This window comes from Haliotis asinina, chromosome 9, assembly GCF_037392515.1.
Source record: "Haliotis asinina isolate JCU_RB_2024 chromosome 9, JCU_Hal_asi_v2, whole genome shotgun sequence".
Lineage (NCBI taxonomy): Eukaryota > Metazoa > Mollusca > Gastropoda > Lepetellida > Haliotidae > Haliotis > Haliotis asinina.
Genome location: NC_090288.1, coordinates 19,293,614 through 19,321,537, shown reverse-complemented (window position 1 = coordinate 19,321,537; position 27,924 = coordinate 19,293,614). Strand labels below are relative to the sequence as shown.

The 27,924-nt window shown below is 37.5% G+C and overlaps 1 protein-coding gene across 2 annotated transcripts; it reads right to left on the bottom strand.

Moving 5' to 3' along the window:
• Window positions 1-320: 320 nt before the first annotated feature.
• On the bottom strand, window positions 321-22,560 carry LOC137295556 (uncharacterized). 2 transcript variants are annotated; one of them, XM_067826949.1, is made up of 6 exons: window positions 22,479-22,560; window positions 12,604-12,787; window positions 10,421-10,653; window positions 10,002-10,131; window positions 5,223-5,420; window positions 321-3,797 (listed from the first exon to the last, which is right to left on the bottom strand). In XM_067826949.1, exons 2-6 carry the CDS (start codon window positions 12,680-12,682, stop codon window positions 3,607-3,609), a joined length of 831 nt encoding a protein of 276 aa, XP_067683050.1. In that variant the 5' UTR covers window positions 12,683-12,787; window positions 22,479-22,560; the 3' UTR covers window positions 321-3,606. The 2 variants fall into 2 exon arrangements, with proteins under 2 accessions (XP_067683050.1, XP_067683051.1); XM_067826950.1 differs by lacking the exon at window positions 22,479-22,560 and adding an exon at window positions 18,209-18,428 and having other exon boundaries at window positions 2,347-3,797; window positions 12,604-12,809.
• Between the last annotated feature and the right edge of the window lie 5,364 nt (window positions 22,561-27,924).

The window sequence follows — 27,924 nt, the reverse complement described above, 5'->3', positions numbered from 1 at the left end:
ACGATTTGACGGTCTTCTGCTCGTGACGTCACATGTGGATGACCTGACCTTGGGTGATCAGAAGTGGTGCCAGTTTGTTGTAAACGACCTCGCAAGTCATACACAGTATGACAGCTGCATCCCATTGATCAAAAAAAGAAAACTTTGATGCGAAGATCACGTGATCGACTGCACATGCAAAACCTGATTTGGCACTAACGTCTTTTGCACGATGAATGGATGGATTTGAGTGGATTTTGCTAACGTTTTTCCAGAGTCCAAAGATAGGGATTCATCAGAGAAAAATTATACATTATTTCTAAAAATTACATTTTGTGAAGTTTCTTTTTTGACTCAGTATATAACACATAACTGTAGACTCTAAACGTAAATGAAACACATGGTTGTAGACTCTAACAGTGACTGAAACAGTAATGAAAGGAAATGGTTTCCATGTCTGGGGGAATTAATTGACCATTTCAGATTCATGTATGTTAACATATATTAAGCATCTCTGACAGGAGATAGGAGATATTAAGTCCTACGTGGGTGATACCATGTCCTACGAGGACTTCATAACTCCTACGTAGGAGATAGTAAGTCCTACATAGGACTTAATAACTCCTATGTATGAGTTATTAAGTACTAAGTCCTACGTAGGAGATACTAAGTAGTAAGTCCTAGTCCTAGGAGATACTATGATCTATGGATCTATGTAAGTCCTACATAGGAGATATAAAGTTCTACGCAGGAGATAGTTTCTCCTGCATAGGAGATAATGAGACCATTTTTCACCATGGCCCTATAGGCTATGATTACATCTAATTAACATGTACACATTACAGCACTAAACATTTACATTCAATATATGTAGAAATGTACAAGACCTTTGGACTGTACACTGTTTGGATATCCGTTCAAATATACATGTTTAAATGCATTATGGCATCTGCTTTGTAAAACACAATTTGATCATGCTGAACAAGTAATGGCTGAAGTGATGAGAAATCAACAAATGCTTTGTTTCTACCATAAAATACTACAACATGAAATTAATACCTTGAAACTGAACACCTGGTGATTTTCAGCGATACATTACTATGTTGCACTTCATGCTGGGATCTGTTTTGATAATCGCCACTGATTATTCACCAGCACTGCCATTTTATATTCAAGAAACATGTCTTGGTTAGAAGAAACATGCTGTGTCTAAATCAGCCGTTAACTGAAAACATACCAGTTTCCAATATCGAAGACATGTAACCTGACTAGCACCTGGATATAGCTTCAGGTGAGGTAAATGGTATATACAATGACACTTAACCTCACACATGACATTCAGCAGTGGGACATGCTGTTCAACAACTTGCCCCTTTTGCAGCAAGCCATCCAACAGAGATACAAACTGGTATTGTATTTACAAAATATGCTAAAAAGGACTGAAGTTTATACATAAAGCTTAATCAGTTTGACACACATAGTATTCAATCATTTGTGATTTCTCCCATGTGACACAGCACAAGATGAAGTTGAGTTTTGGTAGTCTCCACAACACTACCTACATACAAAGCGTGTTCACAGTGATATGTTATCATGCATATGCTTATATCAGCTAAAATGATGATCAAAAACAAACCCTGCAGTAGCAAAAAAGCTTTGTACCCCGCCAAAGTGGAAAGTGTATTTATATAGGACCTACTGTTGCAGCAACTAAAGAAGGTATTGTGCTAACAGTATACAGTATATGTTTTTTGTCTATTTCAACAGAAATAATATAACATAAAACAAGGACAGCCATTTAAATAAGACATATTTGTATACTTTGCATGTATAAACAATGTTAATGAGGCTTTTTTGGCCAAAAAAACTGTCCAAATTCATTAATTACCTCAAACAATATGCTTATGTTGTGAGGTACTTAGGTCAAAACAAAACAAACATGTCAAGATCTCAAAAAGAGCAAAAAATGAGCTTGTGTTCTTTGGTCCCACAGACAGAGAATAGTGACAAGCGTATTTCACTTAATATCTGCTTCTGACGACACAGCGTGAAGTAAAACCTAGCTAGAGTAGATAATACAGCTACTTTGTTCCAAGGATACATTTGTAACAATTTAGCTTCAATGAACATGTGTCTTGTAGATATGTTCTTTCATCAGCCTTCTACTGAACCAGAACACAAAATCCTCACACTTCTCTGTCATGATACATAACAAAGAGAAAATATCAATGTGATAATGACATCCAGGTTTCCCATCTAATAGTATTGCCGGATAGAAAAACTCATAATCAGAAATATCATTGAGGGGGAGAATTATTGACATATCAAATTATATCATTGACAATTGCTTCTATATTTTGTTCATAATGCTATTTTTGCTTGTAATTCATGCATGAATGTGCTGCCATCACCTGCTTTTTTCACATTTCTTCAAAATTACCTCTCCAATATTTACTGGCTATCTAGCAATATTAAGTTAATGACTGTCTGTCTCAATCTCTATTATGAATCTTGCAAATTGTAATCTACTGTAGTGCAATGTATATATGAATAATTATAAAATCATGTCAAAAAGATATATGTGCCCAAAATTATTTGTTTCATATGTCCATTATGAAGAAAGATCATTTACAATCATATATCATATGTTTAAAGATTCAGTGATTTTGTGTCTAAAGATTCCAACCACCTGTCGAAGTCAAGTGCAAACAATCTAGATACCATGGTATCAAGTATTATAATAGACTGTGGCCAATGGCAGATAGCCACAAAAGGAATGAAAGATGAAATATATTTGAATGCCAATGTGCCTCATTCCCAGAGAAATCTTTTGCAGTGTGTATAATGTTTAGAATTGAATGTTCTGTATGTTGTACAGGCATCACAGCTTCACTTCCCCTCTGTGATGCAGATACTCCCTCCCACACAGTCAGGCATATTAGATAAACAGGCATCCCTACTGTCGATGTACTCTGTGAACTGAGAACTATGCTGCAGGATTAACTGTGAACTATGCTGCAGGATTAATGCCTTCATCAAAAACAGTTTTCCAAATAACTGTAGAATCTTGAAGAGATTCTCTTCTTCTGATATGTGCCTGTCATAGTATACAGCTGTATTCTTCTAACTGATCTGAATTAGGAGATGTGAGCATTAGCCACTTTGTCCAGTCTACATCTATTGGATTGTCTACACAATTTACAGTTTTCAATAATTATGTCATACTGCATCTAGAAGAACTACTCTCAATTTGAAAGAATTAATAACCACCTTTTTTCTTGTTTGCTATAGCTAGTTGTCAGGCTTGTCAGTGTTAAGGCCCAGAAACTATGCTGTCTGATTCATGACCGATGATCCACTGATGTATCATAATTAGAGTCATCATCAGTTCCTTCTTGTTCTCTCCCTCTCAAATCACTAGGATAAACTGTCTTCTTCAGTGAACATTACATCCAAACAATACTGCGTCTTCTTCAGTAAACATTACATCCAAACAATACTGCTGAGAGATAACATTTGAAACGGAGTCCTGCTATAGGTGTCATGGATATTGCACATATATGTGAACAGATACACAAGACATCTTCACTGTGTACAGCTGCGTTTCTTCAGCCTTGTGGTATTTCCTCAAACCATAGGCTGCTTGGTATCCAGGTCTACAGGGTACATGGCTTGTGTTCTGTATCCAGGCTGGCTGTACCCTGGGGCAAGGGTGCTGTACGGGGGAGGGGGTTCTGATGGATGGTACTGAGGGGGGATGGGGGGATACATGCCCTGGTTGGCGAAGTAATCTGTCTGTACTGGTGGTGCTGGTGGAGCTGCAATATAATAACACTGTGTTACAGGCAGTCAGTGGGACAGACACACAACATGGGGGTTACAGGCAAGTCAGTGGGACAGACACACAGCATGGGGTTACAGGCAGTCAGTGGGACAGACACACAGCATGAGTTTTACAAGCAGTCTGACATGCTGCTACAGGTACATATTGTGTGACATGCTGCTACATGTGAATGTAGTGTGACATGCTGCTACAGTGAATGTAGCGGGACATGCTGCTACAGGTACATATTGTGTGACATGCTGCTGCAGGTGAATGTAGCGGGACATGCTGCTACAGGTACATATTGTGTGACATGCTGCTGCAGGTGAATGTACCGTGACATGCTGCTACAGTGAATGTAGCGGGACATGCTGCTACAGGTACATATTGTGTGACATGCTGCTACAGGTGAATGTAGTGTGACATGCTGCTACAGGTAAATGTAGTGTGACATGCTGCTACAGGTAAATGTAGTGTGACATGCTGCTACAGTGAATGTAGCGGGACATGCTGCTACAGGTACATATTGTGTGACATGCTGCTACATGTAAATGTAGTGTGATATGCTGCTACAGTGAATGTAGCGGGACATGCTGCTACAGGTACATACTGTGTGACATGCTGCTACATGTAAATGTAGTGTGACATGCTGCTACAGGTAAATGTAGTGTGACATGCTGCTACAGGTAAATGTAGTGTGACATGCTGCTACAGTGAATGTAGCGGGACATGCTGCTACAGGTACATATTGTGTGACATGCTGCTACAGGTGAATGTAGTGTGACATGCTGCTACAGGTAAATGTAGTGTGACATGCTGCTACAGGTAAATGTAGTGTGACATGCTGCTACAGGTAAATGTAGTGTGACATGCTGCTACAGTGAATGTAGCGGGACATGCTGCTACAGGTACATATTGTGTGACATGCTGCTACATGTAAATGTAGTGTGACATGCTGCTACAGTGAATGTAGCGGGACATGCTGCTACAGGTACATATTGTGTGACATGCTGCTACATGTAAATGTAGTGTGACATGCTGCTACAGTGAATGTAGCGGGACATGCTGCTACAGGTACATATTGTGTGACATGCTGCTACATGTAAATGTAGTGTGACATGCTGCTACAGTGTAGCGGGACATGCTGCTACAGGTACATATTGTGTGACATGCTGCTACAGTGAATGTAGCGGGACATGCTGCTACAGGTACATATTGTGTGACATGCTGCTACAGGTGAATGTACTGTGACATGCTGCTACAAGTAGATATAGTGTGCCATGCTGCTACACGTGAATGTAAGTAGTGTGACATGCTGCTACAAGTAGATATAGAGTGACATGCTGCTACAGGTGTAGCGTAACATGGTGCTACTAGTATAGTGTGACATGCTGCTACAAGTAGACATAGTGTGACAGACCTGATGGCTGGACCTGTGGTGGAGGAGAGGTGGATGTTGCCTGATATTGGGGTCCTCTTTTCCGCTTCTTACGTTTACAACAGCAGCAGATGATGGCCACCGCAATGATGATGATGAGCACAATGACTCCGACAATGATTGCCACAACTATACCAATAGACACAAAAAATACATCCTCTCCAGTGAACGAGGAATCACCTGCAACAAAAATAGGCGCATATTTACACAGGTAATGCAGTTTGCATGTTTTGTGGTTGCCTGAATATGAACCAGGGGGCACTGGACGACTTGTGTTTATAAGGCAGCATAATGGGCACCATGTCAATCCTAATTCATAAATGTCACGCTTAATGGGTGATCTCTTTCAATTTACCTTCCTTAAACTAATCCATTAGATGTGGTGATCTGGACAGTTCAACCTTAAATTGACAGCTTGTTCTATGCAAGCTGTACATGTTACTGTTACTCTTTGAGACAGTTAACCAGTATGGCCTTCACCTTCACCAGTACCGTTCATGCTGGTGAATGCACAGTATATATTTTCTCTTGAATGATGATCTATCAACTACAATGTCCTGAAATATTTGCTCTGTAATTCCATGATACACTGGGGTTTAGACATGACTGCTTATATTGCAATAATGAATACTATAAATCATGAAATTACTGCAAGCACTTTTTTCATTAAGCACTAATTTCCATGACACTAATTGATATCCACTGAACTTATTCATCGGCATATTACTAGTATGTAACAATAGTGGAAGTGGTGATACTACACATTACACCAGTGTATGGCCACTTTCTCATTACTGATATCCAAGTCACATGTATTTATCACTGTTTACAATCTCTGGTCATTGTGTAAGGTCACTGAAGCACATAAGCTAGACTGGACATTCTCCAAACACGCAGGATCATTTCACAATCTTTGCTCACCTTTTGGATTACGTTTATAATGTAGTTATAAGAACACTTGGTGGAGAGACGATTCGGCTTTAAATGTCGACAAGATCAATTTATTATTCGTGTAAACTGATACCATAGTAGATGCAATGTCCCCCGAGCCTTACACTACCTCTTGTTCTGACGTAGGAAATGCTCTGACAATATACCAAATATTCATTCTCCCTCATTATCTCCTATCATTTCAATTTGTATTGCACTTGATGATTAAACAAACAATTCTGTCCTAAAAGATCACATATACTCTAGGGAGTACAAATACATAAATCATTTATTGACATTGTTATAAATGAAACATCGCCATTACAACTACTTATTTTGACATCTAATTACCTTAAAACGATCTTTTTGACAACAGTGCACAATTCTCTTCCCCGAACAAAATTTCAACCAATCCTAGGGGCATGCCTCCCTGACATAATATGGGGTATACCTGTGTTGGTTGCTGTGGTATTCAAATACATTTCCTGGGGTGGATTACCTTGCTTATAGGTTTGTCTAAACCTGCAATCGTGACAATTGTTTTAAAAAATGAAAGCTCTGTGTTTTCACAATCTACTGTCATTTAATTTTGTCACCTGTTTGCTATTTTCCGAGTTACAATTATTTTCATAGATGATTCTGTCAAAATCGCTTGTTGTCATAATGATTATAAATCGTTTTGTTACAAGTGGAGTCATGCAACATCATGTTGGGTAGGAAGTAGTTTTGATCTTTTAACTTGATGAAAACAAACCATAATGTAACTGAATCTCAACCTGACTTTAGACTGTGATGCCATGATTTAAAAAAAATGGCGCTGTCGGGAACATCTACCAGTGTGAGAATAAATGCTGTTTAGGATTGTTTTCACCAAGTTATGAAACCTAACCTACTTTCTCCTTGTAGTAAAATGTGTATTCGATTGCTAGACAATAGGATTTTGTACGACAATACTTACACTCTTGGAAGTGAAGTGGGTGTCAATGTAATACTACTTACAATATTATTGTCACTTCAACCAAAACCTTGATCCCTTCCAAAGAAATCCTTATGTTACATGTTGAGTCATGCAAAATCCTTTTTGGTAATCAATCACTTACTAGAAAGTAGTTTTGATTTTATAACTCGTTGAAAATCTTAATAGCACCTTCTGTCTTGAAAGCGTGGTAGGTGTCCAACCACCTGAGTTACACTCGACACCTGGGAGCATTTGAAGGCAACCTAATGATTCAGCATGTCTTTGTTGATGTCAAGAAGTCAGCAAGTTTATGAGCTTGTTACATATTTTATATACAACTAACTGAAAATCGTTCCTCCTAAGATGCCACCGCAGGACTCTGGCGACAGAGTTACATAACCTGTCTGTGGTTTTGTTGGAGGGTGCGAGTAAAGGAAGGAACTTTTTGGCAACTTTTAATCGCTCGATATTAATTAACCACATGTTTTTTTAAGAAAATAACTGGTGTTTTGATTTAGATTAACCACAAGTCTTTCATATGTCATGGTTAAAAGAGTACAAAAAATGTGAGCTTATTCGTTCTTAAACTAACAATCAACTCAAAATGTGTCAGTTACAGGTATTCCTGTGCAAACAATCTTTTTTCAATGAAGGTACATCAGGGTATGTGTAAGCTTGCCGCTGTCTTTACATGTAGCATATCATCACAGTGCATGGGAGCCAGACAGGGAGCAAGAAGTTGCTTTCATCATTTCAAAAGATGTGTTGTTGTTTGTTGTGCTTGATGACTTTCCTTAAGAGTGATGGGATTGTCAGGAACCAACCCAGACACACACAGTATAGTCAATCTGAATTATACAGCTGGCAAGATTTTCACACATTTCAATAATGGCACTAGTCATTTACCATTAACATGTCAAGAGTTCTAGAATAGTTATATGTGCATATTTTGCAGTGTTTGTTTCCAAATTCTGCTAGCCAGTCAAACTAGAGCTCTATGCTAGTCTATGCCTGAAAGATACTAGCCCACAACATAAGTCAGTTGCCTGAAATGTAAATGTAGAACTATGCAAAAGATTACAAACATAGATCAGAGCATGATAATATCAGTAACTGACACAGGTTTAAAAAAATCATTCAGTTGGTAATATTGGTGAACATTTTTATCAGGCAATAACCTTGTATGATTTAAAACAGAAGTATAATCTAACAAGTTAGAATGAGTGATAGAGTTACAAAATGACCACATGAACATTCACCAGCCAGCCATCCCAATGACTGTGGAGATTTACTGGCCCACCTAGATTACTAACTGCCATGGAATAGAACGCCAACGGCTATTTTGCTCTAATATTTGGCATCCAAATATTGAACTACTAATATAAACTATTACATGAAGTCATGACTAAACCTGAACTACTGTCAATGGCATGATAGACCCAGTAGGATAAGTTAAACTGGAGACAAACTCAAGGGCAGGAAGACTGCTAGATTGGTCTAGAAAAATATGAATTGTTCTGGGTTCCTTTAGAATTCTGTCTTATTCTTTATTTTTACATAAAAATTTTCAAAGAAGATAACTATATTTCTGAGACCAAATATCAATCTTAGCAGAAGGGTTTATTATGCCTATTAAGAGTTATCTCCCCATTGTTGAACACATGATCAAGCAAGGCTTGTTATTTCCTGGAGTATCCTATAAGGACATGAGAGTGTTCTGAGTCCTTGTTTCACCTGCTATATTTCAGAATTACTAAATTAAATACTGAGCTGGAAACACCATAATTTTTCAAGATATCCAAACACTGAAAATACTATGACTATTCATGAATGCTCTAATGTTAATTCCACGTTTTCTTGCTTTATTGTATTGTTCTGAAATATTGCATAAAATGAAATTCCAAAAATAAATACTTTACAATGTAAAGCTGTTTTGATTGAATACCCATACACATGGTAACCCTGACCTTTCAGTGTGTGTTGAGCTTAACAAACTAACAAGCAATCAACGGTGTAGAGGTAAGCTGAGTACATCCCTGTCATGTCGTCAGGGAGAATAACATCAAGTCAGGAGATCACAACGGTGTAGAGGTAAGCTGAGAACATCCCTGTCATGTCGTCAGGGAGAATAACATCAAGTCATTGCATAACAACAGTACTTTGACTAGTGATGTAGGAACCACCTAATAAATTAACAGTAACTTTGTGAAATACACAAGGGACAAGCAAAGATGGAATATTAAGAGTATGTCCATTATATGTTTCAGGTCAATATCTATTTGTGAGGTCTGTCTAGTATTCCTTATTTGAGCATCAATAGAAAGTTCTACAAAACAAAGCATGACAAGAGTTGCCTCCCCTAGACCAGATCATTTCCTCTGGTTGCTTTCTGGATGAGGCTGTACACTCTCCATATGATGTTCAGTGCAAATTGTTATAGTTCTTTCTTGATCACACAACCCTGTCATGTCATCAGGGAGAATAGCATCAAGCCAGGAGATCACAACGGTGTAGAGGTAAGCTGAGTACATCCCTGTCATGTCGTCAGGGAGAATAACATCAAGTCAGGAGATCACAACGGTGTAGAGGTAAGCTGAGTACATCCTTGTCATGTCGTCAGGGAGAATAACATCAAGTCAGGAGATCACAACGGTGTAGAGGTAAGCTGAGTACATCCCTGTCATGTTGTCAGGGAGAATAACATCAAGTCATTGCAAAACAACAGTACTTTGACTAGTGATGTAGGAACCACCTAATAAATTAACAGTAACTTTGTGAAATACACAAGCGACAAGCAGCACATGAAATATGGACTGAAAACAATCAAGTACACAGCATGCAAAATTTTAACACTTCACAGATGGTATACTCACTCTCTTGTATATGAATTTGGAAATTGTAATTTTTATTCTTATTGAGTTTCTCCTTCGTCAAGTCAACAGTAACATATCTGGCACCAGTGCACATCTGCTTTGGACTGTCGTCCCCACACGTTAATGTCCGCTGTAAGTAAACACATAACAATTTATGCATCTCACATTAAGCTAGTAACATATAATTATTAATATGTAAAGATGTTATTAAGATGGTAAAGTCAGTCAGTGAAATGAAATTTCTTTGGCAAATCAGATGGGAAACTTTCAAACGAAAGACTTCAGCTTCATACATAGATGAAAGGAGTAAATACATATGGTGCCCTGATGCTTTGTCATGAAATCAGTTCCTTCAACAAACTCAGCTGGAAAGTGATTTTGGCTTCAAGTGCCAGTTCATGCATATGACACCAACATACCCAGGACCTTCCTGATGATTCCTCCTTGTCAAATATTTTCAATTTCACTGTACAGTCATTGATATGAAACTTGTCAAATGTAATACAGATCCCATGGCCTGAACGGGCTCGGAATGTCAAATCACAAATGAGAGTTTCATGCCGAAAGTTTCCTCCTTTGGCATTCACAGTGTACTTTTCCCCATCCAAGTTGAACTTCTTTTCGATACAGTGAGCATATTCATTCATGTACACTGAAAGTAAAACAAAGCAGAATATAAACAATTCTGAGGGCAAATTTGAGGACATGACATCTTCATAACAATCTTGATAATTATCAACTAAATGGATCAAGGCTCTTGATCAGTAATTTGAATATCATATCGCTATGGTTTTTTTTGTTTTTTTGTTTTTTTATAAACATAATTTTATTCATGAAAAATATAAACAACATGAATATGGATTGGCACAACAAGCCAAAGGCTTATGTAAGTGCCTCTCCATTAACTATAATATCATACAAACAAAAATGTATACAGTTCCGAGGCAATGAATTATTTCAGAAAAACGCAAAGAGAACAGTTATTTCCCCAAAGGCATGAGATCATTCATATTCTGGAAAATAGGTCTACACAAGTTGCATTAAAAAGATTCATAGCAATTGTAGTCTAGAAAAATTTGAATCTATCTGAAAGCAGTATGTATGTATGAACAGTCAAGAATGAGTGGATTAATTCTGTTCCTTGAAGTTCGATTACCTTGAAGAACTGTATTTAAGTCAAAGCCATTAGTGTAGAAAAATTGATCTGATCTTACTAAGTCATAATAAAGGCAAGAAAAGAAGTAGTGGAGAAAGATACCCACATGCACAATTTGGATTATCTGAAATATGTCTATCAAAGCGATGAGTGTTCAAGTCACTACACCCCAATCTGAGATGAGCATGAATTATTTGACAAAATCTCGACCCAAAGTTTTTGTCAAAGAAAACATGTCTTTCTTTGGTCTGCAGTCGTTTATTGAATGAATTTACTGATTCTGAGTTAATTGTTTCAGGTGGTAAATTGTTCCATAAGAGTATGGTGTTTGGTAAAAAGGACCGAGCATATCACTCTGTATGGCAATGAATTGTGCAAATACTATCAGTATTTCTCAGATTGTAAGAACTTAAAGCTGAAACATGTTCTGGAATTAAATCAGATAAGTAGTTTGGAGTAAGATTATTATTCATTTTGTAGAATAAAGTAAGTTTCTTGATTTCTCTACGCTTGACTAATGGTACGAAGTTCGTTTCATTGTAGATTTTTTCATGACTAGTTCCTCTCATAGCTCCACAATTCGTTCTATGAGCGTATAATTGTAAATTTTCTAAAATAACAGATTGTTCTGTCGTACAGTTGTCCCATATGTGGCAACAATAATAAAAGTTTGGAAGTATATAATAAGTATACATACATTCTAATGTATGTCTAGTTAATCTATATTTAAAGCTTCTTAAACAGTATACCATAGGAGTTACAACTTTTACTATCTCTTCAATTTGTTATTTCCAATAACAATCTTTTTGAAGATAAACACCTAAATGTTTATGGGAATATACTTCATTTACTTGAGTTCTTTTCATTTCGATGGCTGCACATACACAGGGATTTACTTTGCGAGAGAATAAAATTGTTTCAGTTTTTGTTGGATTAAAATTTACTTGCCACATATCGGCCCCATCAGAAATACGATTTAAGTCATTATTCAAAATCCTTAGTGCTTTGTCTGGATCCTCTACAATTACATATACTGATGTGTCATCAGCAAATAGTTGAATATTGCTGTTGATGCCATCTACAATATTATTTATATACACTAAGAACAATAGCTGCCCTAAGACTGATCCCTGGGGGACTCCGGCCGATATTTGTTTTAGATCTGATGATGGGCCATCTATAAGTACTCTTTGTACTCTATTACTAAGATAAATGTGACACCATTCATTTAAACTGCCACATTTTCCATCAGCCTCTAATTTAAATAGTACACCCTTATGCCATACTTTATCAAAAGCTTCACTAATGTCACAGAAAACGGCTACTACTTCTTTTCCATGATCTAAGGCATATCGCTATGTCAAATGATTCCTGGTGAGTGCAACCTTGAACAACTAACTACAAACTAACAATGTTTGAATATTTATTACAAGTACCAGCACATACCTGTAACAGCTTGAGCACCAATGAGTAAATTGACACAGATGAGTCCAATGTTGATGTTGATGTAGTCTGGCAAGGTCATGGTCGTTTGGGGGAAGATGTTGGTCTGATTATGTTGTTGAATCTCAAGAGATCAATTCTGTCATGGCGAGCAAGCTTGTTCAGGTTTGTGTTCTCCAATCTGAAACTGAATGGTCAAACCTCATTTACTAAAGCTAGCCTCAGAATGTCTTAAACACCATTGACTACTAAGTTACTGCAATATGAGAATGTGTGTCATCAGACCTCAAATATTACACACAGTACAACTTCATATTGAAACGGTAATAACTTCCACCAACTGGCCACCAGTGATAATGAGGTAATGGGGAACCGATAATGAGGAAGTCTTATTTGATAATGAAAGCATATGATAGGAACTCAGTTTGTGGTTCTTACATTGATATTTCTTTTAATATAACTACACAGAACATTAAACCATGTCGATTTCAGTATCACAGTAATCAGGATAGGCCATACTTCATCAATCAGCTTCTCAGAGCGTTCCACTGCCATATTCATCAACAATCAAAACAATACTAACTTGACAATCTGCATGAATATTGTTTTTCTTGCTTTCTCTACATTTGCTGCCGGTTTCTTTGCAGCCTTCACCACACATGTGTACTTTCATATTTCAGACATGAAAATAGTCAAAATGTTTATGCTTCTGAATACAGGTGTAAGCATGAGACTACACATAGAAAATTATGCCGAAATCCATCTTACAAACAGTAAGGTGAGATGGCAGTGCTGTTGGGTCTGACTGTGTATCATCAACAGTCAGCCTCAACATGCTCGGTTTACTTCCATAAGCAGCTTGGTCGGCACACATGTTATAGGTTTTCCTCAGACATACTACAATTTATTACATCTCACTGTACACATATTTCCAGACCTTTCATTGGGCATATTCCCAGCATGCATCAGCATACTACTTGTCATGGATGCGTTGCTGTCAACAACATCTGCCAGTTCTGTCATGTTCAGTTGTAGATTGGTTTGGCTTGATACAACATATTCATATGATCATGTAGACATTTTTTTGCCAAGGGTGAAAATATTGTTGAGCATAATTTTCATACAATGCCCAAGGACAAAATATAACTTTGCCATGGTCACGTTACGTCATGAACTATGACATCACATTTTTCTGTCACGTCGCATTCTACATGCAGCAATGTAGCCAGCCTATGTTTGAAACTAGATTTGGGTTTATTTTCCTCCATATGACAAATTAGATAATAAACAGACTATGATATTTGTGCTTACACTACACCACACCATACCAACATTTAGGTATTCATGTAGGAAGCACAGTATGACATGGGAACCCACATAATCTCCTCTATAACAATGATGTTCCCACAAGAATGTCTGTAGATTACCAAGTATCACCTGCACAGCATTGCTGAATACTGTGGAAAAATACAGTATTCTGGCAAAATATTTAAACGAAAGTAGGGCCAGTCTGTCATACAGACCCTGAAGTATATACATCCAAGAAAGCCAACGCAAGTCTAGAAAATGTGGCAAGTCTAGATTTCCATAGCTTCTGAAAATGAAGAAAGTTTCAGGGCTCCATTTCATTATATTATTTTTTTCACTATGAATGTTTTTTCAGTAAAATATGTTCATTTTAGAGACTAGCTGTTAGTCTAAAGTAGGGCCTGCAACTTCAAATTCTTCACTGGATTCAAAACACCTGCTTCCAAGGTCATGCTTCATAAATATTTTGAAGATGATGGGGTGTTCCATGGCTGTTTGGACTCGGCTCTATGCTTCACTGATTACTTCACAAAGCACCCACATCGCATCTCAGCAGCTGCAGTTTCAATGTATTCAATGTCAACTAAATGTCTGTTCATCATAACAGTGTTCATGAAAAACAATATGTTAGTTTCAAACCATTTAAAATTATAAGCTACAGACTTGCCCCAGCACACCTAATTTTTACTTGGTGATCTTCCACTCTGCCAGTCACTCACTTCAGGCATCTTTAAGGATAATCTTTTGCATTGTTTCACCAAAATAACTCTTTCGAAAAGCTTCAAGTGTGAAACTTACAAGTCAGTGTAAGATTATTCTTACAAATGAAAGTTTACAAAGAGTAAATGAGAGGGAGCACTTAATACCTGAACCCAAATATGTATGTTTTTGTAACACTGGTCAACATGATCACTGACCTGTCTGTAGTGGACACATAAGTAACAGTGATCATAGTAATGTCATCTGATATATAAGTAATCAGTTTTTTCTGGCCTGTGTTTCAACAGATAATCAACTTTGAAAGGGTTCTCACAGATGCCTCAGTAATCTGAAAAAATGTCAAAATCTAGGGAATCGACACTGATAAAGTTAGCCTAGAAAATGGTAGAGTATTACAAATCACATACATATAGTGTTCCCATGATGAGCACAGCATGCAAATTGACCAACCAAACATGAGGTTCAGACTATAATGTTCTCTATAGGATTCAATGAGAAGAAATAACATATACAACAGTTTGTAACATAATGTCCAGCACTGACTTTCACAGAACACTGCTGACCAATCACCATGCTGGGGGTGGACTTGAGAACTATGAATGACGTGATGACCTAATGCCCCATTTCCCCTCAAACTGTATGCAGCTGAATACACGGATGTCAGTTTATTGATTTTTGTGGCCTTCCTTTGTTTCATGCCAAAAAAGGAAGAACATGTGAAAATGTCAGTGAAAATCCATACAAAGACAACAATCTTTTTCTAACAATTTCTGGAATGAAGATAATAAATGACATTACAATTATGAAGACACACCATCTAATGCCACTATGGACAGTGTGAACAACAATAAGCTTCGCAGAGTTGGCATAGGGCGGCACAGTTTGGTTGTTGTCCATTTAGTTTAAGAAGGTCAAGATATCATGACATTTATGCAACCAGAGACCATTAAATATTGTCTGGTGTTTGATTAAACATAAAATAATCTTAATTTATGTGGCAAGGCAACTGTCAGTTTAAATCGGGCAAAATACATTCTTACTCTGTTGTAAGCATGTTCAGTGAAAATCATTAATATTTTTTCACGTTTCTAGTAACATAAACATGCATCACTTCTGTTTTAAAGAGGATGTTGTCAGAAATGAACAGACAAAGAACGCTTGCAACTCTATCATACTGGTTTTGTGTTTAGTCTGGTATGTCCTTGTATAGCTATTCACAGACCGGATAACATCCACTTTCAAGAAATGCTTTATACTCATGATTTGCAATTTGCTGTCTGTTTACACTAGTGTGTTCTGGGAATAATTACTGTGTTAATCTGCTGCCGCATTCACACTGTGTGTGTACGAATGCATGGGGAATTACCATACTACACCAACATGGACCTTGGGGATACCTCGTCTTTGTTGGCATGTTCAAGCATATTGTTCATCTTCATGTTATTTGCACAAGTGAAAATATTATTTTGCTTCCAAGCATGAGAATAATCCCTGCTACTGACATAATGATACAATGGCCATAGAAAAACACAATACTCACCTTTAAGGAAATACATATTACTGAAAATAATAGAAAAACATAACTGTGAAATGGAACATAATCCATTATTTAACAGTCATATATATCTCGTGTTATAGTGTTATTCAAAATCTAAAAAAACTGAAAAATTACATGCATTTGTTTCAAATGATTTGAACATAACCGACATACTCTCACAAAAAACATTCATGTTTCCCTTTCTACGCTGAAGGAAGATCAGCATTCAAGCATGATTGCCAGAGATAAGAGTGGCTTGGGTACGCTAAAAAGCTAATACCCAGACACACCTAACACGTTCACTGGGACTGTGCCATTCCTTCATGCATGTGAGTCTTGACTGAGAAGTCATCAAATCAGCATGCAACATGTTTCCATAACACCTTTTTAACAACATGTACTTTGATTAACATGTGTGTATTAAATTAATGTTCACACATACTACCCTATATTTCCTTAAGTAAAATTATGTCATTTTTTCTAGTTCTCTAGAGTGACTAGATAATTAATAAAATCACCAAAACATGTATTGTACCATCATTAGAAAAATTGCTATATTCTGGCCTAAGATATTTTGAGTAAAGAAAACATGAGGGTCACAGATGGTCTTAAATATAGTTTCAGGGCCCATGAGTCTTTCCTCGTTCACATCTCCAGCTGTCTTGGGGAATTGATTCAGACAAAGTCATGTGACCAATCAGGGAGACATGACTCATGCTGTGACATGACAAATTTTGAACCCTTCATGTAACTGAAAATTCAGTCTTATTTTGTTCCATGTTCTGCTTCCAGTACAACATCCTGGTGACCAGGACCATCACTCCTAAGCAATATAGGGCCCATCATCCTGCCTGTCAAACACAACTGTTAAATACTTTTGGTCTTCATAAAAATAATTAATTTTAAAGAAACAACATTAACATGAATATTATCTCTCAAATATAATATAAGCTTCAGTAGAAGTAGATTTGTGAATGTGATGTCTGATATTATCATGAGGAACATTACTAACACATTCCTGTGTGTGACAAGTCCTGAAAGTTACCATGTCTTGTACTTCTACTATTCAAGGAAGGACAGTTTACACTGGAACATCATTTCTGTCTGAATCTGCTGAGTATACAGGTGTTATATACTTGATTTCACTAACAATTGATTTCACTCACTGTTAGTGTACAAACCAGCGTTGTGGCATTGTTCAGAGCAGTATAAGAATGATATGCCCAGATTAGTTTAACGATGTCATACAATGTACAGAGTGGTATGTGAATGACATGTCCACACTAGTTTAACGATGTCAAACAATGTACAGAGTGGAGTATGAATGACATGTCCAGACTAGTTTAACGATGTCATACAATGTGTAGAGTGGTGTATGAATAACATGTCCAGACTAGTTTAATGATGTCATATGATGTACAGAGTCGTGTATGAATGGCATGTACGTACCACACTAGTTTAACGATGTCAAACAATGTACAGAGTGGAGTATGAATGACATGTCCAGACTAGTTTAACGATGTCAAACAATGTACAGAGTGGAGTATGAATGACATGTCCAGACTAGTTTAATGATGTCATATGATGTACAGAGTCGTGTAAGAATGGCATGTACGTACCACATTAGTTTAATGATGTCATACAATGTACAGAGTTGATGTCAAACAATGTACAGAGTGGTGTATGAATGACATGTCCAGACTAGTTCAACAATGTCATACAATGTACAGAGTGGTATATGAATGACATGTACCAGACTAGTTTAATGATCTCATACAATGTACATAGTGATGTATGAATGACATGTTCAGACTACTTTAACGATGTCATACAATGTACAGAGTGGTATATGAATGACATGTCCAGACTAGTAGAGTGGTATATGAATGACATGCCCAGATTAGTTTAATGATGTCATACAATGTACAGAGGGGTATATGAACAACAAAACTGGATTACTTCAGTGCTTGTCATAAATGGAGATGTGTACAGCTGCACAGTATTTCTCCCTCATTTCAGGATCAATGAGGTGAATGTCATTACCTTCACAGACAGGATTCAGCATGAACCATATTCCCATGTATTGCCTATAGAAAAGTACTGAATTCGTAGCAATCCATGGACATCTTGTGTAGTCAGTGAAACATTGTTGTACAAGTCACAGAGAAATCTCTATGCCGACAGCCCCACGTAACCTGGTAGACACAGCAGCAACTGCTACATCACATCCACAGTCATCCTAGCCATCACCACAACCTGTCACCCTCAAACCCAGCAGTTGGGAGTGGGAATATTGATCAGCCTCAGGTGAGTAATAACCTCCAGTATTTGTAGTCATATATATTGTACTGGGGTTCTGCTACCATGTTATTGGTAATGCTATTAATTAAACATGCTGTAATATCCCAAACATAATCAAACCGTCACACTTGCCAGCAAGGTGGATCAGGAAGACCATAGGGTGATCACATGCATCTGTTGTCAGTTTGCATATATTTTCACTTTGTCAAGAGCAGAGCTTATTAGGAATGGATTTGTCCTCTATCAGATTCCTAACAGGAAAGTGCTGGGGCTTCTATTTCCCAGTACTACATTAAATTACTATGAATGAACAAGATCATATATTTCTCAGACAAAAGGAATGCATCATTCCTTTTTAACTCAAGTGTTTCACTCAATTTTGTGAAAACATAAGAGAAGTTGTTAAAATGTGCTCAGTTGAAAGCTTTATCAACAAATCAGTTGCACAATCTTTAGATATTGGTTTATTTTTGTTGACGAGGAGGTTAATCATATATATTTCAATACTACCTATTGATCTTAATCATGTATATTTCAGTATTACTTACTGAGCTATTAGTGTCGTTTCTGAAGACTTACTCAACATTGTTCGATTTCATATGGAAAAAATAACTAGATGATAGTTACTTTGTTTATGATAAGGTTAATTTTATAACCATGTATTTCAATTATATATTTTTCAATATTACCTACTGAGGTATCAGTGTGGCTTCTGATGACTTTCTTTGACATTGGTAAATGGTTTGTTTCATCAGGAAAAAATAACCCCTCAAACACAACTCAATGCTTAAATGAGAAAATCTGTGAACACTCATAGTGCTTTTGTTATGAAACACATCTAAAACAAAACCATGACTGTGTACCCATCATTTTCAACATGTTCCTGTGCCCATTTCTGAAACTGAAGACAGTGAACCATTGGAAAACCTTAAAGACTGATATTGCTGAATTGGTGAATGCAGTTTGTACAGCTGCAGTAAGCAAAAAGCACAAAATCTATGACAGTGGGTCAATGACTAAGATCACGGTTCAGTGCTAGTTATCGTCACACTTGGACATGAATAACTGATCTTAATGAGCACCATGGACACACTTTTCTCTAGCTATTCATTGCATCCACAATTTAATAAATATTCATTTATTATTCATCCCCTTCAGGGAGTAAAGTAAATGAGCTTCCATGATCCAATCAGGATTACATAAGACTGCCTGCTGGGAATTACCTAAGTCATGGTTCAGGCTGTAACAGTGATGCTGATTAGCCAGCTACAGGATCAACACTCAGTACTCAGGACAATTATAGAGGCTGTTATCTGTTGCATTATCTGTTGCATGGCTTCACTGTTGCACAAGATGTAGCAGTCACAAGGGCAAAGTGTATTACACGTCAGTGCAGTCACGATGAGGCAAGAACTGGTCTTCAGCAACCCATACTTGTCTTGAGAGGCACAAACTCAAAAACTTGGTTGATACATTATGCAAACTGATGCTCATGATGTTTGTCACTGGACTGTCTGGTTCCAACTTGATTATTTACAGAGTGTCATCAGATAGCTGGTATCTTACTGAGTGAGATAATAAACCTCAAAAAAGCAAATAATTAAGACCCATTCAGGGGTTAAAAAATCCCACTGTCTGATACCTGGGACAAGTCAGTTTTCATTTTGGGCAATCAAATAATGGCATCTTACTTGTCCGTAGTAAGTGGCTTTAAAAAAACCAAAATGAACCCCTGACCAATATGGCGACTTCATGCATACTGATCAAATTTATGTCCATGGGCATTGGTCCCAACATGAAGTAGCTGCAGCACAGACCTAATATCATGGCAAACACTTTCATTCTATAGCTGCTTAGAATACAGGATGTGACTTAATTATCCTGTTACATGGAAAGATTAACCACTGGTGAAGTGATACGAACAATAATCCTCACTCCTTGAGATGCATGTAGTGGAAGTACAGCAACTTGTGTAAATTCCTGTTTACCATTCTTTTTCTTCCACAAGGAGTGAGTGAGTTATACTTTTATGCATATTTCTTAAATATCACAGTGGACACATCAGAAATGGGCATCACACATTGTACCCATATGGGAATAAAACCTGGGTCTTTTGACGTGTCGAGGGAACACTTCAACCTTTCTAGAGCCCCACAACCAGCTTCCGCAAGGAAGAGAATGAAGTCCAGTTTTCACAATACCATTGTCAACCAAAGCATAAATTATACTGATACACTATAACAACTGAAATTTGCGCAAAAGACAAAATATAAGTCAAGGCCATATTTTTAAGCTCCCTTAGACAGTGTTAAAAATCAAGACCCAGACGTGCTACCTGAAGTGGAGTTGGACGTTTAATTAAATCTTTTTGTCTGGTTAATATATTTAAGGGCACTGAGAAACAACTAAATACTACCATTATGAGATAGGAACTCCCAGTGAACAATACTGACAAATCAGGGTCTAGGTTGATTTAACAATTATCTTTTAAGGTAGTAAACATGACATTTCTTGTAGTGTAACAGAGCAGATAGTGTACTAAGTAGAAACAAGTCTTTTCAAAGGAAGAACTACTCAGAAAATTAAGGTTGTCTGTTTAACTCCAAATTCCTTATACTGAACTGGGAATTGTGTGTTTCTGTAAGCATTTTATTATATATTCTAAAACCGCAAGTGAAAAATGGAGACACACATTTAGTTTATATACTGGGATTCAAGTACTGGACCATTCAATTATCGTAAAATTCTGTCATAATGCACATGCATATTTTACTGTCATTTTCTTATGTCATTTCATAGTGTAAAGAGTGTGTTACTGTGTGTTTTCAAATCCACTGTTATTGCTTGCATTAGATTAAAAGGTTAAAGATTGAGAAAAATATACCGGATGCTACAAACATGTTATACATACAACTTTCAACAGGTGTAAAATACATATTTTAATTTAAAAGATAATATGAACTTAGGAAAAATACTCTTAATGCACCACTGCGTAATGTGCTGTTGAATGTGCCAACTGACAATTTCTATTCTGTCAAAATTTGTTTTGAAAACTGAAATCAGTTGAGTTGTAGCAGAGGTAAGGTTCACTTCCAAATGAGGACAATACTGTATGTACAGCAGCTACACATCGGCCCAAGATCTTACACCAGATACTGGTGATCGAATTATATCCAGCTTACAAAGTTACATACTACAGCTCAGACTTCTATACATGCTACACTTAATGAAGTCATAACTTCAAACTACGATGAATCTACATCATGGCGAGCCAAATAAACCAGCGTTCTAAAACTGATCACATCGCTGAATCGGCTTTCCTGTACAACGTACAAATGTACCCTTGTATTTGGCCAGAACTACTGGCGAGGGGGCGGTTGCTCTGCCCCAGAACATCATAGCTGGCCAAGCAGACACTGAGAGATAACATTCATACCCCTTCCTCACGTCTTCCACTGACGATAACATCATGTCATGTATACATGGCGGTGTGTCTGGAACCATCATGGCGTGATTTCATGGCACAAGTCCATTTATACGACTGAGTCATGCCAACAAGATCCCGTTTACCATGGCATCACCATCTCAAAGTATTTAACTAACAAAAATGTAAACAAAACAAGCTCATAATCATTATACCTGCCTGGAGAACCTTCTATTGACGAGTGAGATTCTTTTTACGGTTTTACATGGTCACAACTACAAACATGCACCAATAAACAAAATATGAAGGAATATGTGTAAGTACTATTGTTCACGTATTCTGCCGACATCTGTGCATCTGACAGCCATAGCTAGTCTTAACAGGGACCGGGCAACCGCCGTGTTTATTGATCGTCAAGTAATTCACCATCGATTCCACAAGAAAACCTCCCTCTGCCTAGTAACAAAGAGACGCTAAAATGACTAATTTTCAAACATCTATCGTAACGAATATCAATAAACTTAGGCATCTGTTACGTAAGTAACCCCCTCCCTCCTAAAAAACTGAGTTATTCCATCTCCGACTTACCTTTCCTTTGCTCACAGATGCTAACGGTATCCAGTCCTCATCTCGAGAACGTTGAAGATAGCTCCTCTACAGAGCTAGTCACGTGGACGTGTGGCTGCGCTAAATATGGAAGTCGCTCTCTGGGACGCGTGCCGCGGCGGCCTTCCCGCTAGATCAAATTTCTCAGATAGGTATATATGAATTGATACAAATATTATGGTTAAACATGTCTTCTGAGGGGAAGTGATAGCTAGCTACGTGGTAGTTTTTCCCGATCGTGTAATCAACACTATGAAACGGAAAAGTGTTTGTCGTTTCTCTATGGCAACGCGTTACAGGTGCATCAACGCTCTGATAAACACGCGCGCGCGTAATTGATACGATGTTAACACAGTAAGTTACCTGTGGCTGTGTTATATCATAGTACAATGAGAACATCATTCAAATAGCAACGATAAACTACATCCCCGTAGAAAGGAAAAAAGGGAAAAAAAACAACTTTACCCTTAGAAAATTTACACTAGCAAATCTAACTCCATCAGTCAAATATAGGAAGCATAATTACATGACTTTCTGATTGTGTTTCTTTGAACATATGTTATTCAGTACTGAAGTTGGGCAGAAGTTATTTCACGGTATTAGCCCACCCGCTCCCGACAACATGGAAATGCACATATAATGGGCAAAGAACAGAGACAAGACATGTTGCACATAAACTGAAACTCTTACATTTATAGTTTGTGACCGAGGAAGGCTGTTGTTTAAATATCTAAACCAACGTTAAGGATTTCAAAGCCCTGTATCAAATCAAACCGGAATCTGACATACTGTGGCCATTGGCCCAGGTCTTGTCCAAGTACACAGACTCGAACCCTTTCTCGCGCTTCTTATTTATTACCATGAGAAAATTATTTCTCAAGCGAACGATATCAGGGCGTTCAGAGAGTACTGACCTATTCTCCCCCGAAATAACGATACCCAAAAGAGTTTAAGAGTCGCCAGAGTGTGTACTTGATAATCTGAGACTGTGTTCAGCGACATGTATTTGTTTTCAGAATAGAGCTTGTTGACTGTCTTACAAGGTTCTTATGAAAGTTGTCCAAATGTTTTAATTTGTGTGATTTTGACACGACCCCCACCTGCTTCGCATCACCCTCACAATGTTTGTGTTCCAGAACGTTTGTCAGTACCCATGCTGATTCTCCTAAAGCTTTTGATGCCCGCTTACATAATTTGTAAATGACATAAAACGATTTGCCCCTTTTCGGCTTCAGCACAGAAATAATCGTACACTTTAATCATCAACTGTTTCATGTCAGCATTCAACTTCATTTTTCATCAGGCATGTGTATCCCGTGCACAACGAGGTTGTGGCTGTTCCGTTTCTGCGGTTTCACCCCGCCGCGACAGATGACATCTTTTGCGTTTTGAATGATGATAGTTTCTTAAACAGCCTTTTTGGTGGAGTCCGGAAATTTTTCAAATATCAGACAGCAGTTTGGCTATTAGTAAATGATAAACATGTGTACTATTTATATTTATGTGGCAAGTTTGTACGATGATAATAGTTGCAATTCATTGGTACGTTTCTGACTCAAATGGACTGTAGATTACAACATACATACATCGTGCACACAGGAATGTTTTCATTAGTACAATGGGTTTTTTTTCTCAACAGCTTAACTTTAGACAAATGCAGGGCAATACGTAATTTACAGAATGCACGTATCAAGATGGTATCAGTGCTGTAAGTTTTTTTTCAGGCTGTAATAATGATTGAAAGTCGAGTAATTCTTTAAAATTGTGGATGTACAAAGAGAGTCATGCCAAATCTGGGAATATATATCACAAATTCTTTATGCAAAAGTGCTGTTAAAGATTTGTATTCATCTTCCATCTTGCGCTATCAAAACATATGAAATACCAGTTGTGAAACATAAGTGACGGACATCTGAAACCCATTTATGTTTACCATTTTCATCACATTTTCGGAATAAGTAACACTGGTGAGGAAGGAGGTGCGATTCCATTCTTAATATGTATTTTTATCCAAAATGTTTTACATGCAACTGTGAAAGAAATATGCCTACTATTACAAAATAATCTATACATGGAGCAAATTACTTTACTAGCTTTGAGTGAGATAGGTTGACATGCTTTTGACCACTTCAATGATGATGACAACAGAACACAAAGGTAGCTATAATTACTTACAATTTTAACATCTTGACCACTAGATGTCAACATCGGAAAACTCAGTAACACAGACTGGTAAGTTCGTCAGATAGAGTTTATTTCCTAAGGGTCTATGATACAGGTACCATAGCACAGATATTTGTTGAGTACAGAGAGCTTGAAATGGTGGCTAACAAATGTAGTTATACAAGAATAAACGATTTTACAAGATAAGTGCAGTCGAAATGTTTAAGAGGGACATTTTTTAGAACATTTGTCTTTTCGTAAGTTCGTCTAATAAACAACTGTCGAATAAAAGGTTTTATCGGTTCAGTTATTGTTAAGGTGCCAAATCGTGATATATAAACTTTATACATGAAGTACTAATTGCTGTCTATGAGCAGGTTTTTTTTCATCCTAACTTTTTACGCTGTCGGCACTTTTTAATATCCTATAATTCATACAATAGTTACCATTTATTCTTAGGTTCATCGGAATTCGTTTCGTTGTACCAAATCGTCTTGTTGAATACACGGCTCATAAGGTGTTTGTTTAAAATAACATTCGAAGCAATAAGCGCGTTTTGTGTTTGATGGGTAAAGTTGATTGATTCATATTGCGATGAAGAAGAAAATTGTTTATTACAGTGTGTCACACCTTGGGAAAGAGTGCGGTCTCTTTATGCCTATGAGACACAATAACACAAGGTTAAAAACCATGATGATATTAAAATGGCACACCTGTAGTCACCACACATAGTGTAACAACCATCATACAGTGGCACAAACAACCGTCATGCACACGCAGTTACTGACTATCTTAAAGGTCATATGCAACCAAAAAATCAAACATAATTAAAACAGAATTATCACTTATTCGTGACATATAACATACATTGTCGCTTGTTAAAAAACCCCCCAAATAAACAAAACTGTAAGCGTACAATCGCGATTCAAAAGTGCAATATTTTGCACTTGGGCTTACTGCCCTCGGAAGACCGAACCCAGTCATAGCGGGTGGATGTGCACTCAAGTGTAACGGCAGCTTCCGATTGGCTGGTTCATTTGCTGATACACTGAGGGCTCATTGTGTGTACAGAAAGATGATCTGTTTGATGGACATTTTAGAAGTATGACGAGTCACAAGAAAGTAAGATTCTTTATGGGCAACAACTTCTTTTATTGTACTTGATGCGTCTTTTCGGTATGGATTCATATACCGTTGTCAAACAAAATCATATACACTGGAAGAAGTTAGAGATGTTGGGTCTTGTAAATACAAGTTCTATGAATTTGCGTTCGATCCAATCAAAAATCATCTCAGCAGAGATGGTGAACTACTGGAAACTGTCATTCGTCCAAGTACAAAGCAGGACTTTAAACTGACAAGAGTTTGCACCAGTTTCCGTTAGAACCAGTCATCCGAGAATAATGGATGTACACGCAACCCACAGACATAAAAACATGTCATGTGTACAAGTATCACACCTGCCTAATTATATAACGTCACGAACCTACAGAGGGCTTACCTCACTCATGAATTTCTACACACCATACACCATACATATTAGAAAGTTTGTAATACAATGGTTATCTCCAATGTTTGATCGGCATTTAAAAGTTGGTGCGTAATACGATATTATTTACGCACCTGTTTCTGGGTTGCTATTAGCCCAGTATTAGCCCAGAAACGTCTTGTGTGTCAATGATAAAGAACTTGCACATCTACATTGATTATCTCCCTTTAGCCAGTTTGCCAGCGTTTCTTTCACCGGAACTATTCCAGTACCCTCTAAATCCCACTGTAGGTTTAAAGACACAGTAAACATGATCACTTTTCCATATTCAAAACCGCGAACCTGGCAAGCATTCTTTGAATGTCAGTTCCCATCATATGTCTTTTACAAATTCCATCTCTAAGGCGAATTAAGATTGATGTTAACTCTGCAAGTGGCGCAGAGCAGATGGATTTACGGTCATGTCGAACACCTCTGTAACAAATGAGTGTCTGTAGTCTTAGCAAATCGTGCCATGAATGTAATTATACACTGGAAGAGATGCCGAATTGTCCCGTCTCACGTCAGGCATATTACAACTGTATATTTATCATATGGGTAAAGACATTCTCAAAACCACATTCCTTTGTCAAGTCACACTAAACACGTAAAAACGAATTCGTATTCCACCTAATACGCTGGCCTCACGGTTGACGACATGAGAGTATAAGGTCACGGATTTGTCAGCGGAATATGCTTAATGGTCGGGTATGAGATAGCAGAAATCTTTTCACAATTAAAATACAAATAATAATAAAACATTTGCTTTTAAAACGGGTACGTTTCTGATGACATTATATTTAACCTAATCAGTTATTGAGCAGTTCTCTAGTATTCTCCTTTAAACCATACATTGAGATAATGAGCCCAGACGTAGGCAGCCTTTAGTGACGTTTGATGTTCCGCACTCTTTCATCCCTCTCTGCTTCATACCATCTTTCCTCTGTAATTCTATATCACCTCACATATATTTACATACCCTGTTATCTTTTATGCTAGTAATTTACCCATCTATATCGATAGTTATATTATTGGATTAGTATTGGCCACACTTTATGGCAGACATATATATTGCTTCACAATACATGTATTAAGATTGATGTAGATCAGTATATATGTGTACTAAATTTACGTGCATCTCAGTCTCTGTTCATGACTGCGGCGTTTTCGTGGGTTATATGGCGAATGTCTAGTGCCAGTATGTGAGTCACTGTGACCAAGCTATTTCTTAATATGCTATAATTTTCAGTATCCACCTCGAAGTTGGTCATCAGAAACTGTAAGGACAAGTGATGGACTGTAGAAGGATGTGAAGCAAAGTGATGTTATTGTGACCACGCTACACTGCCTTTGACATCAGTTCGTGTGTATAGGTATAGGGGTCACACCTGGGTGCAATTTTGTCCTAGTGTGGCTGTTTGACAAGCACACTGTTGCCCTCTGTGAGTGAAGAAGGTTTTCTGTGTCTCTTCCTGTCAGCATAATCTTTCATGGTTCTTTTCCTCTCTCCGTCACTGCATCTGATGCGGTGATCTCATTGCTGGTGAACTATTATACGAGGATTTATCGTCTCAGGGAGTTGAGTGTTCTTTTCCCAACTGGAAAGAGCTTCGAACAGACTAACAGCGGTTTGATCAGGTTTGCTGAAAACTGTTGAACTATTCATTCAGATATAAGGTGTTCAGTGGTAGGCATGATGTGTTTCTCACGTCTGTGCGGTCGTATGGCACAGTTAGT

Excerpts from the sequence above, each read along its gene's own strand:
- LOC137295556 (XM_067826949.1), bottom strand. The coding sequence starts at position 12,682 with ATGACCTTGCCAGACTACATCAACATCAACATTGGACTCATCTGTGTC. Across the intron at positions 10,654-12,603 it reads TGGTGCTCAAGCTGTTACAG|TGTACATGAATGAATATGCT; the intron begins GTATGTGCTGGT and ends TTTTACTTTCAG. Across the intron at positions 3,798-5,222 it reads ACCACAGGTCCAGCCATCAG|CTCCACCAGCACCACCAGTA; the intron begins GTCTGTCACACT and ends ATTATATTGCAG.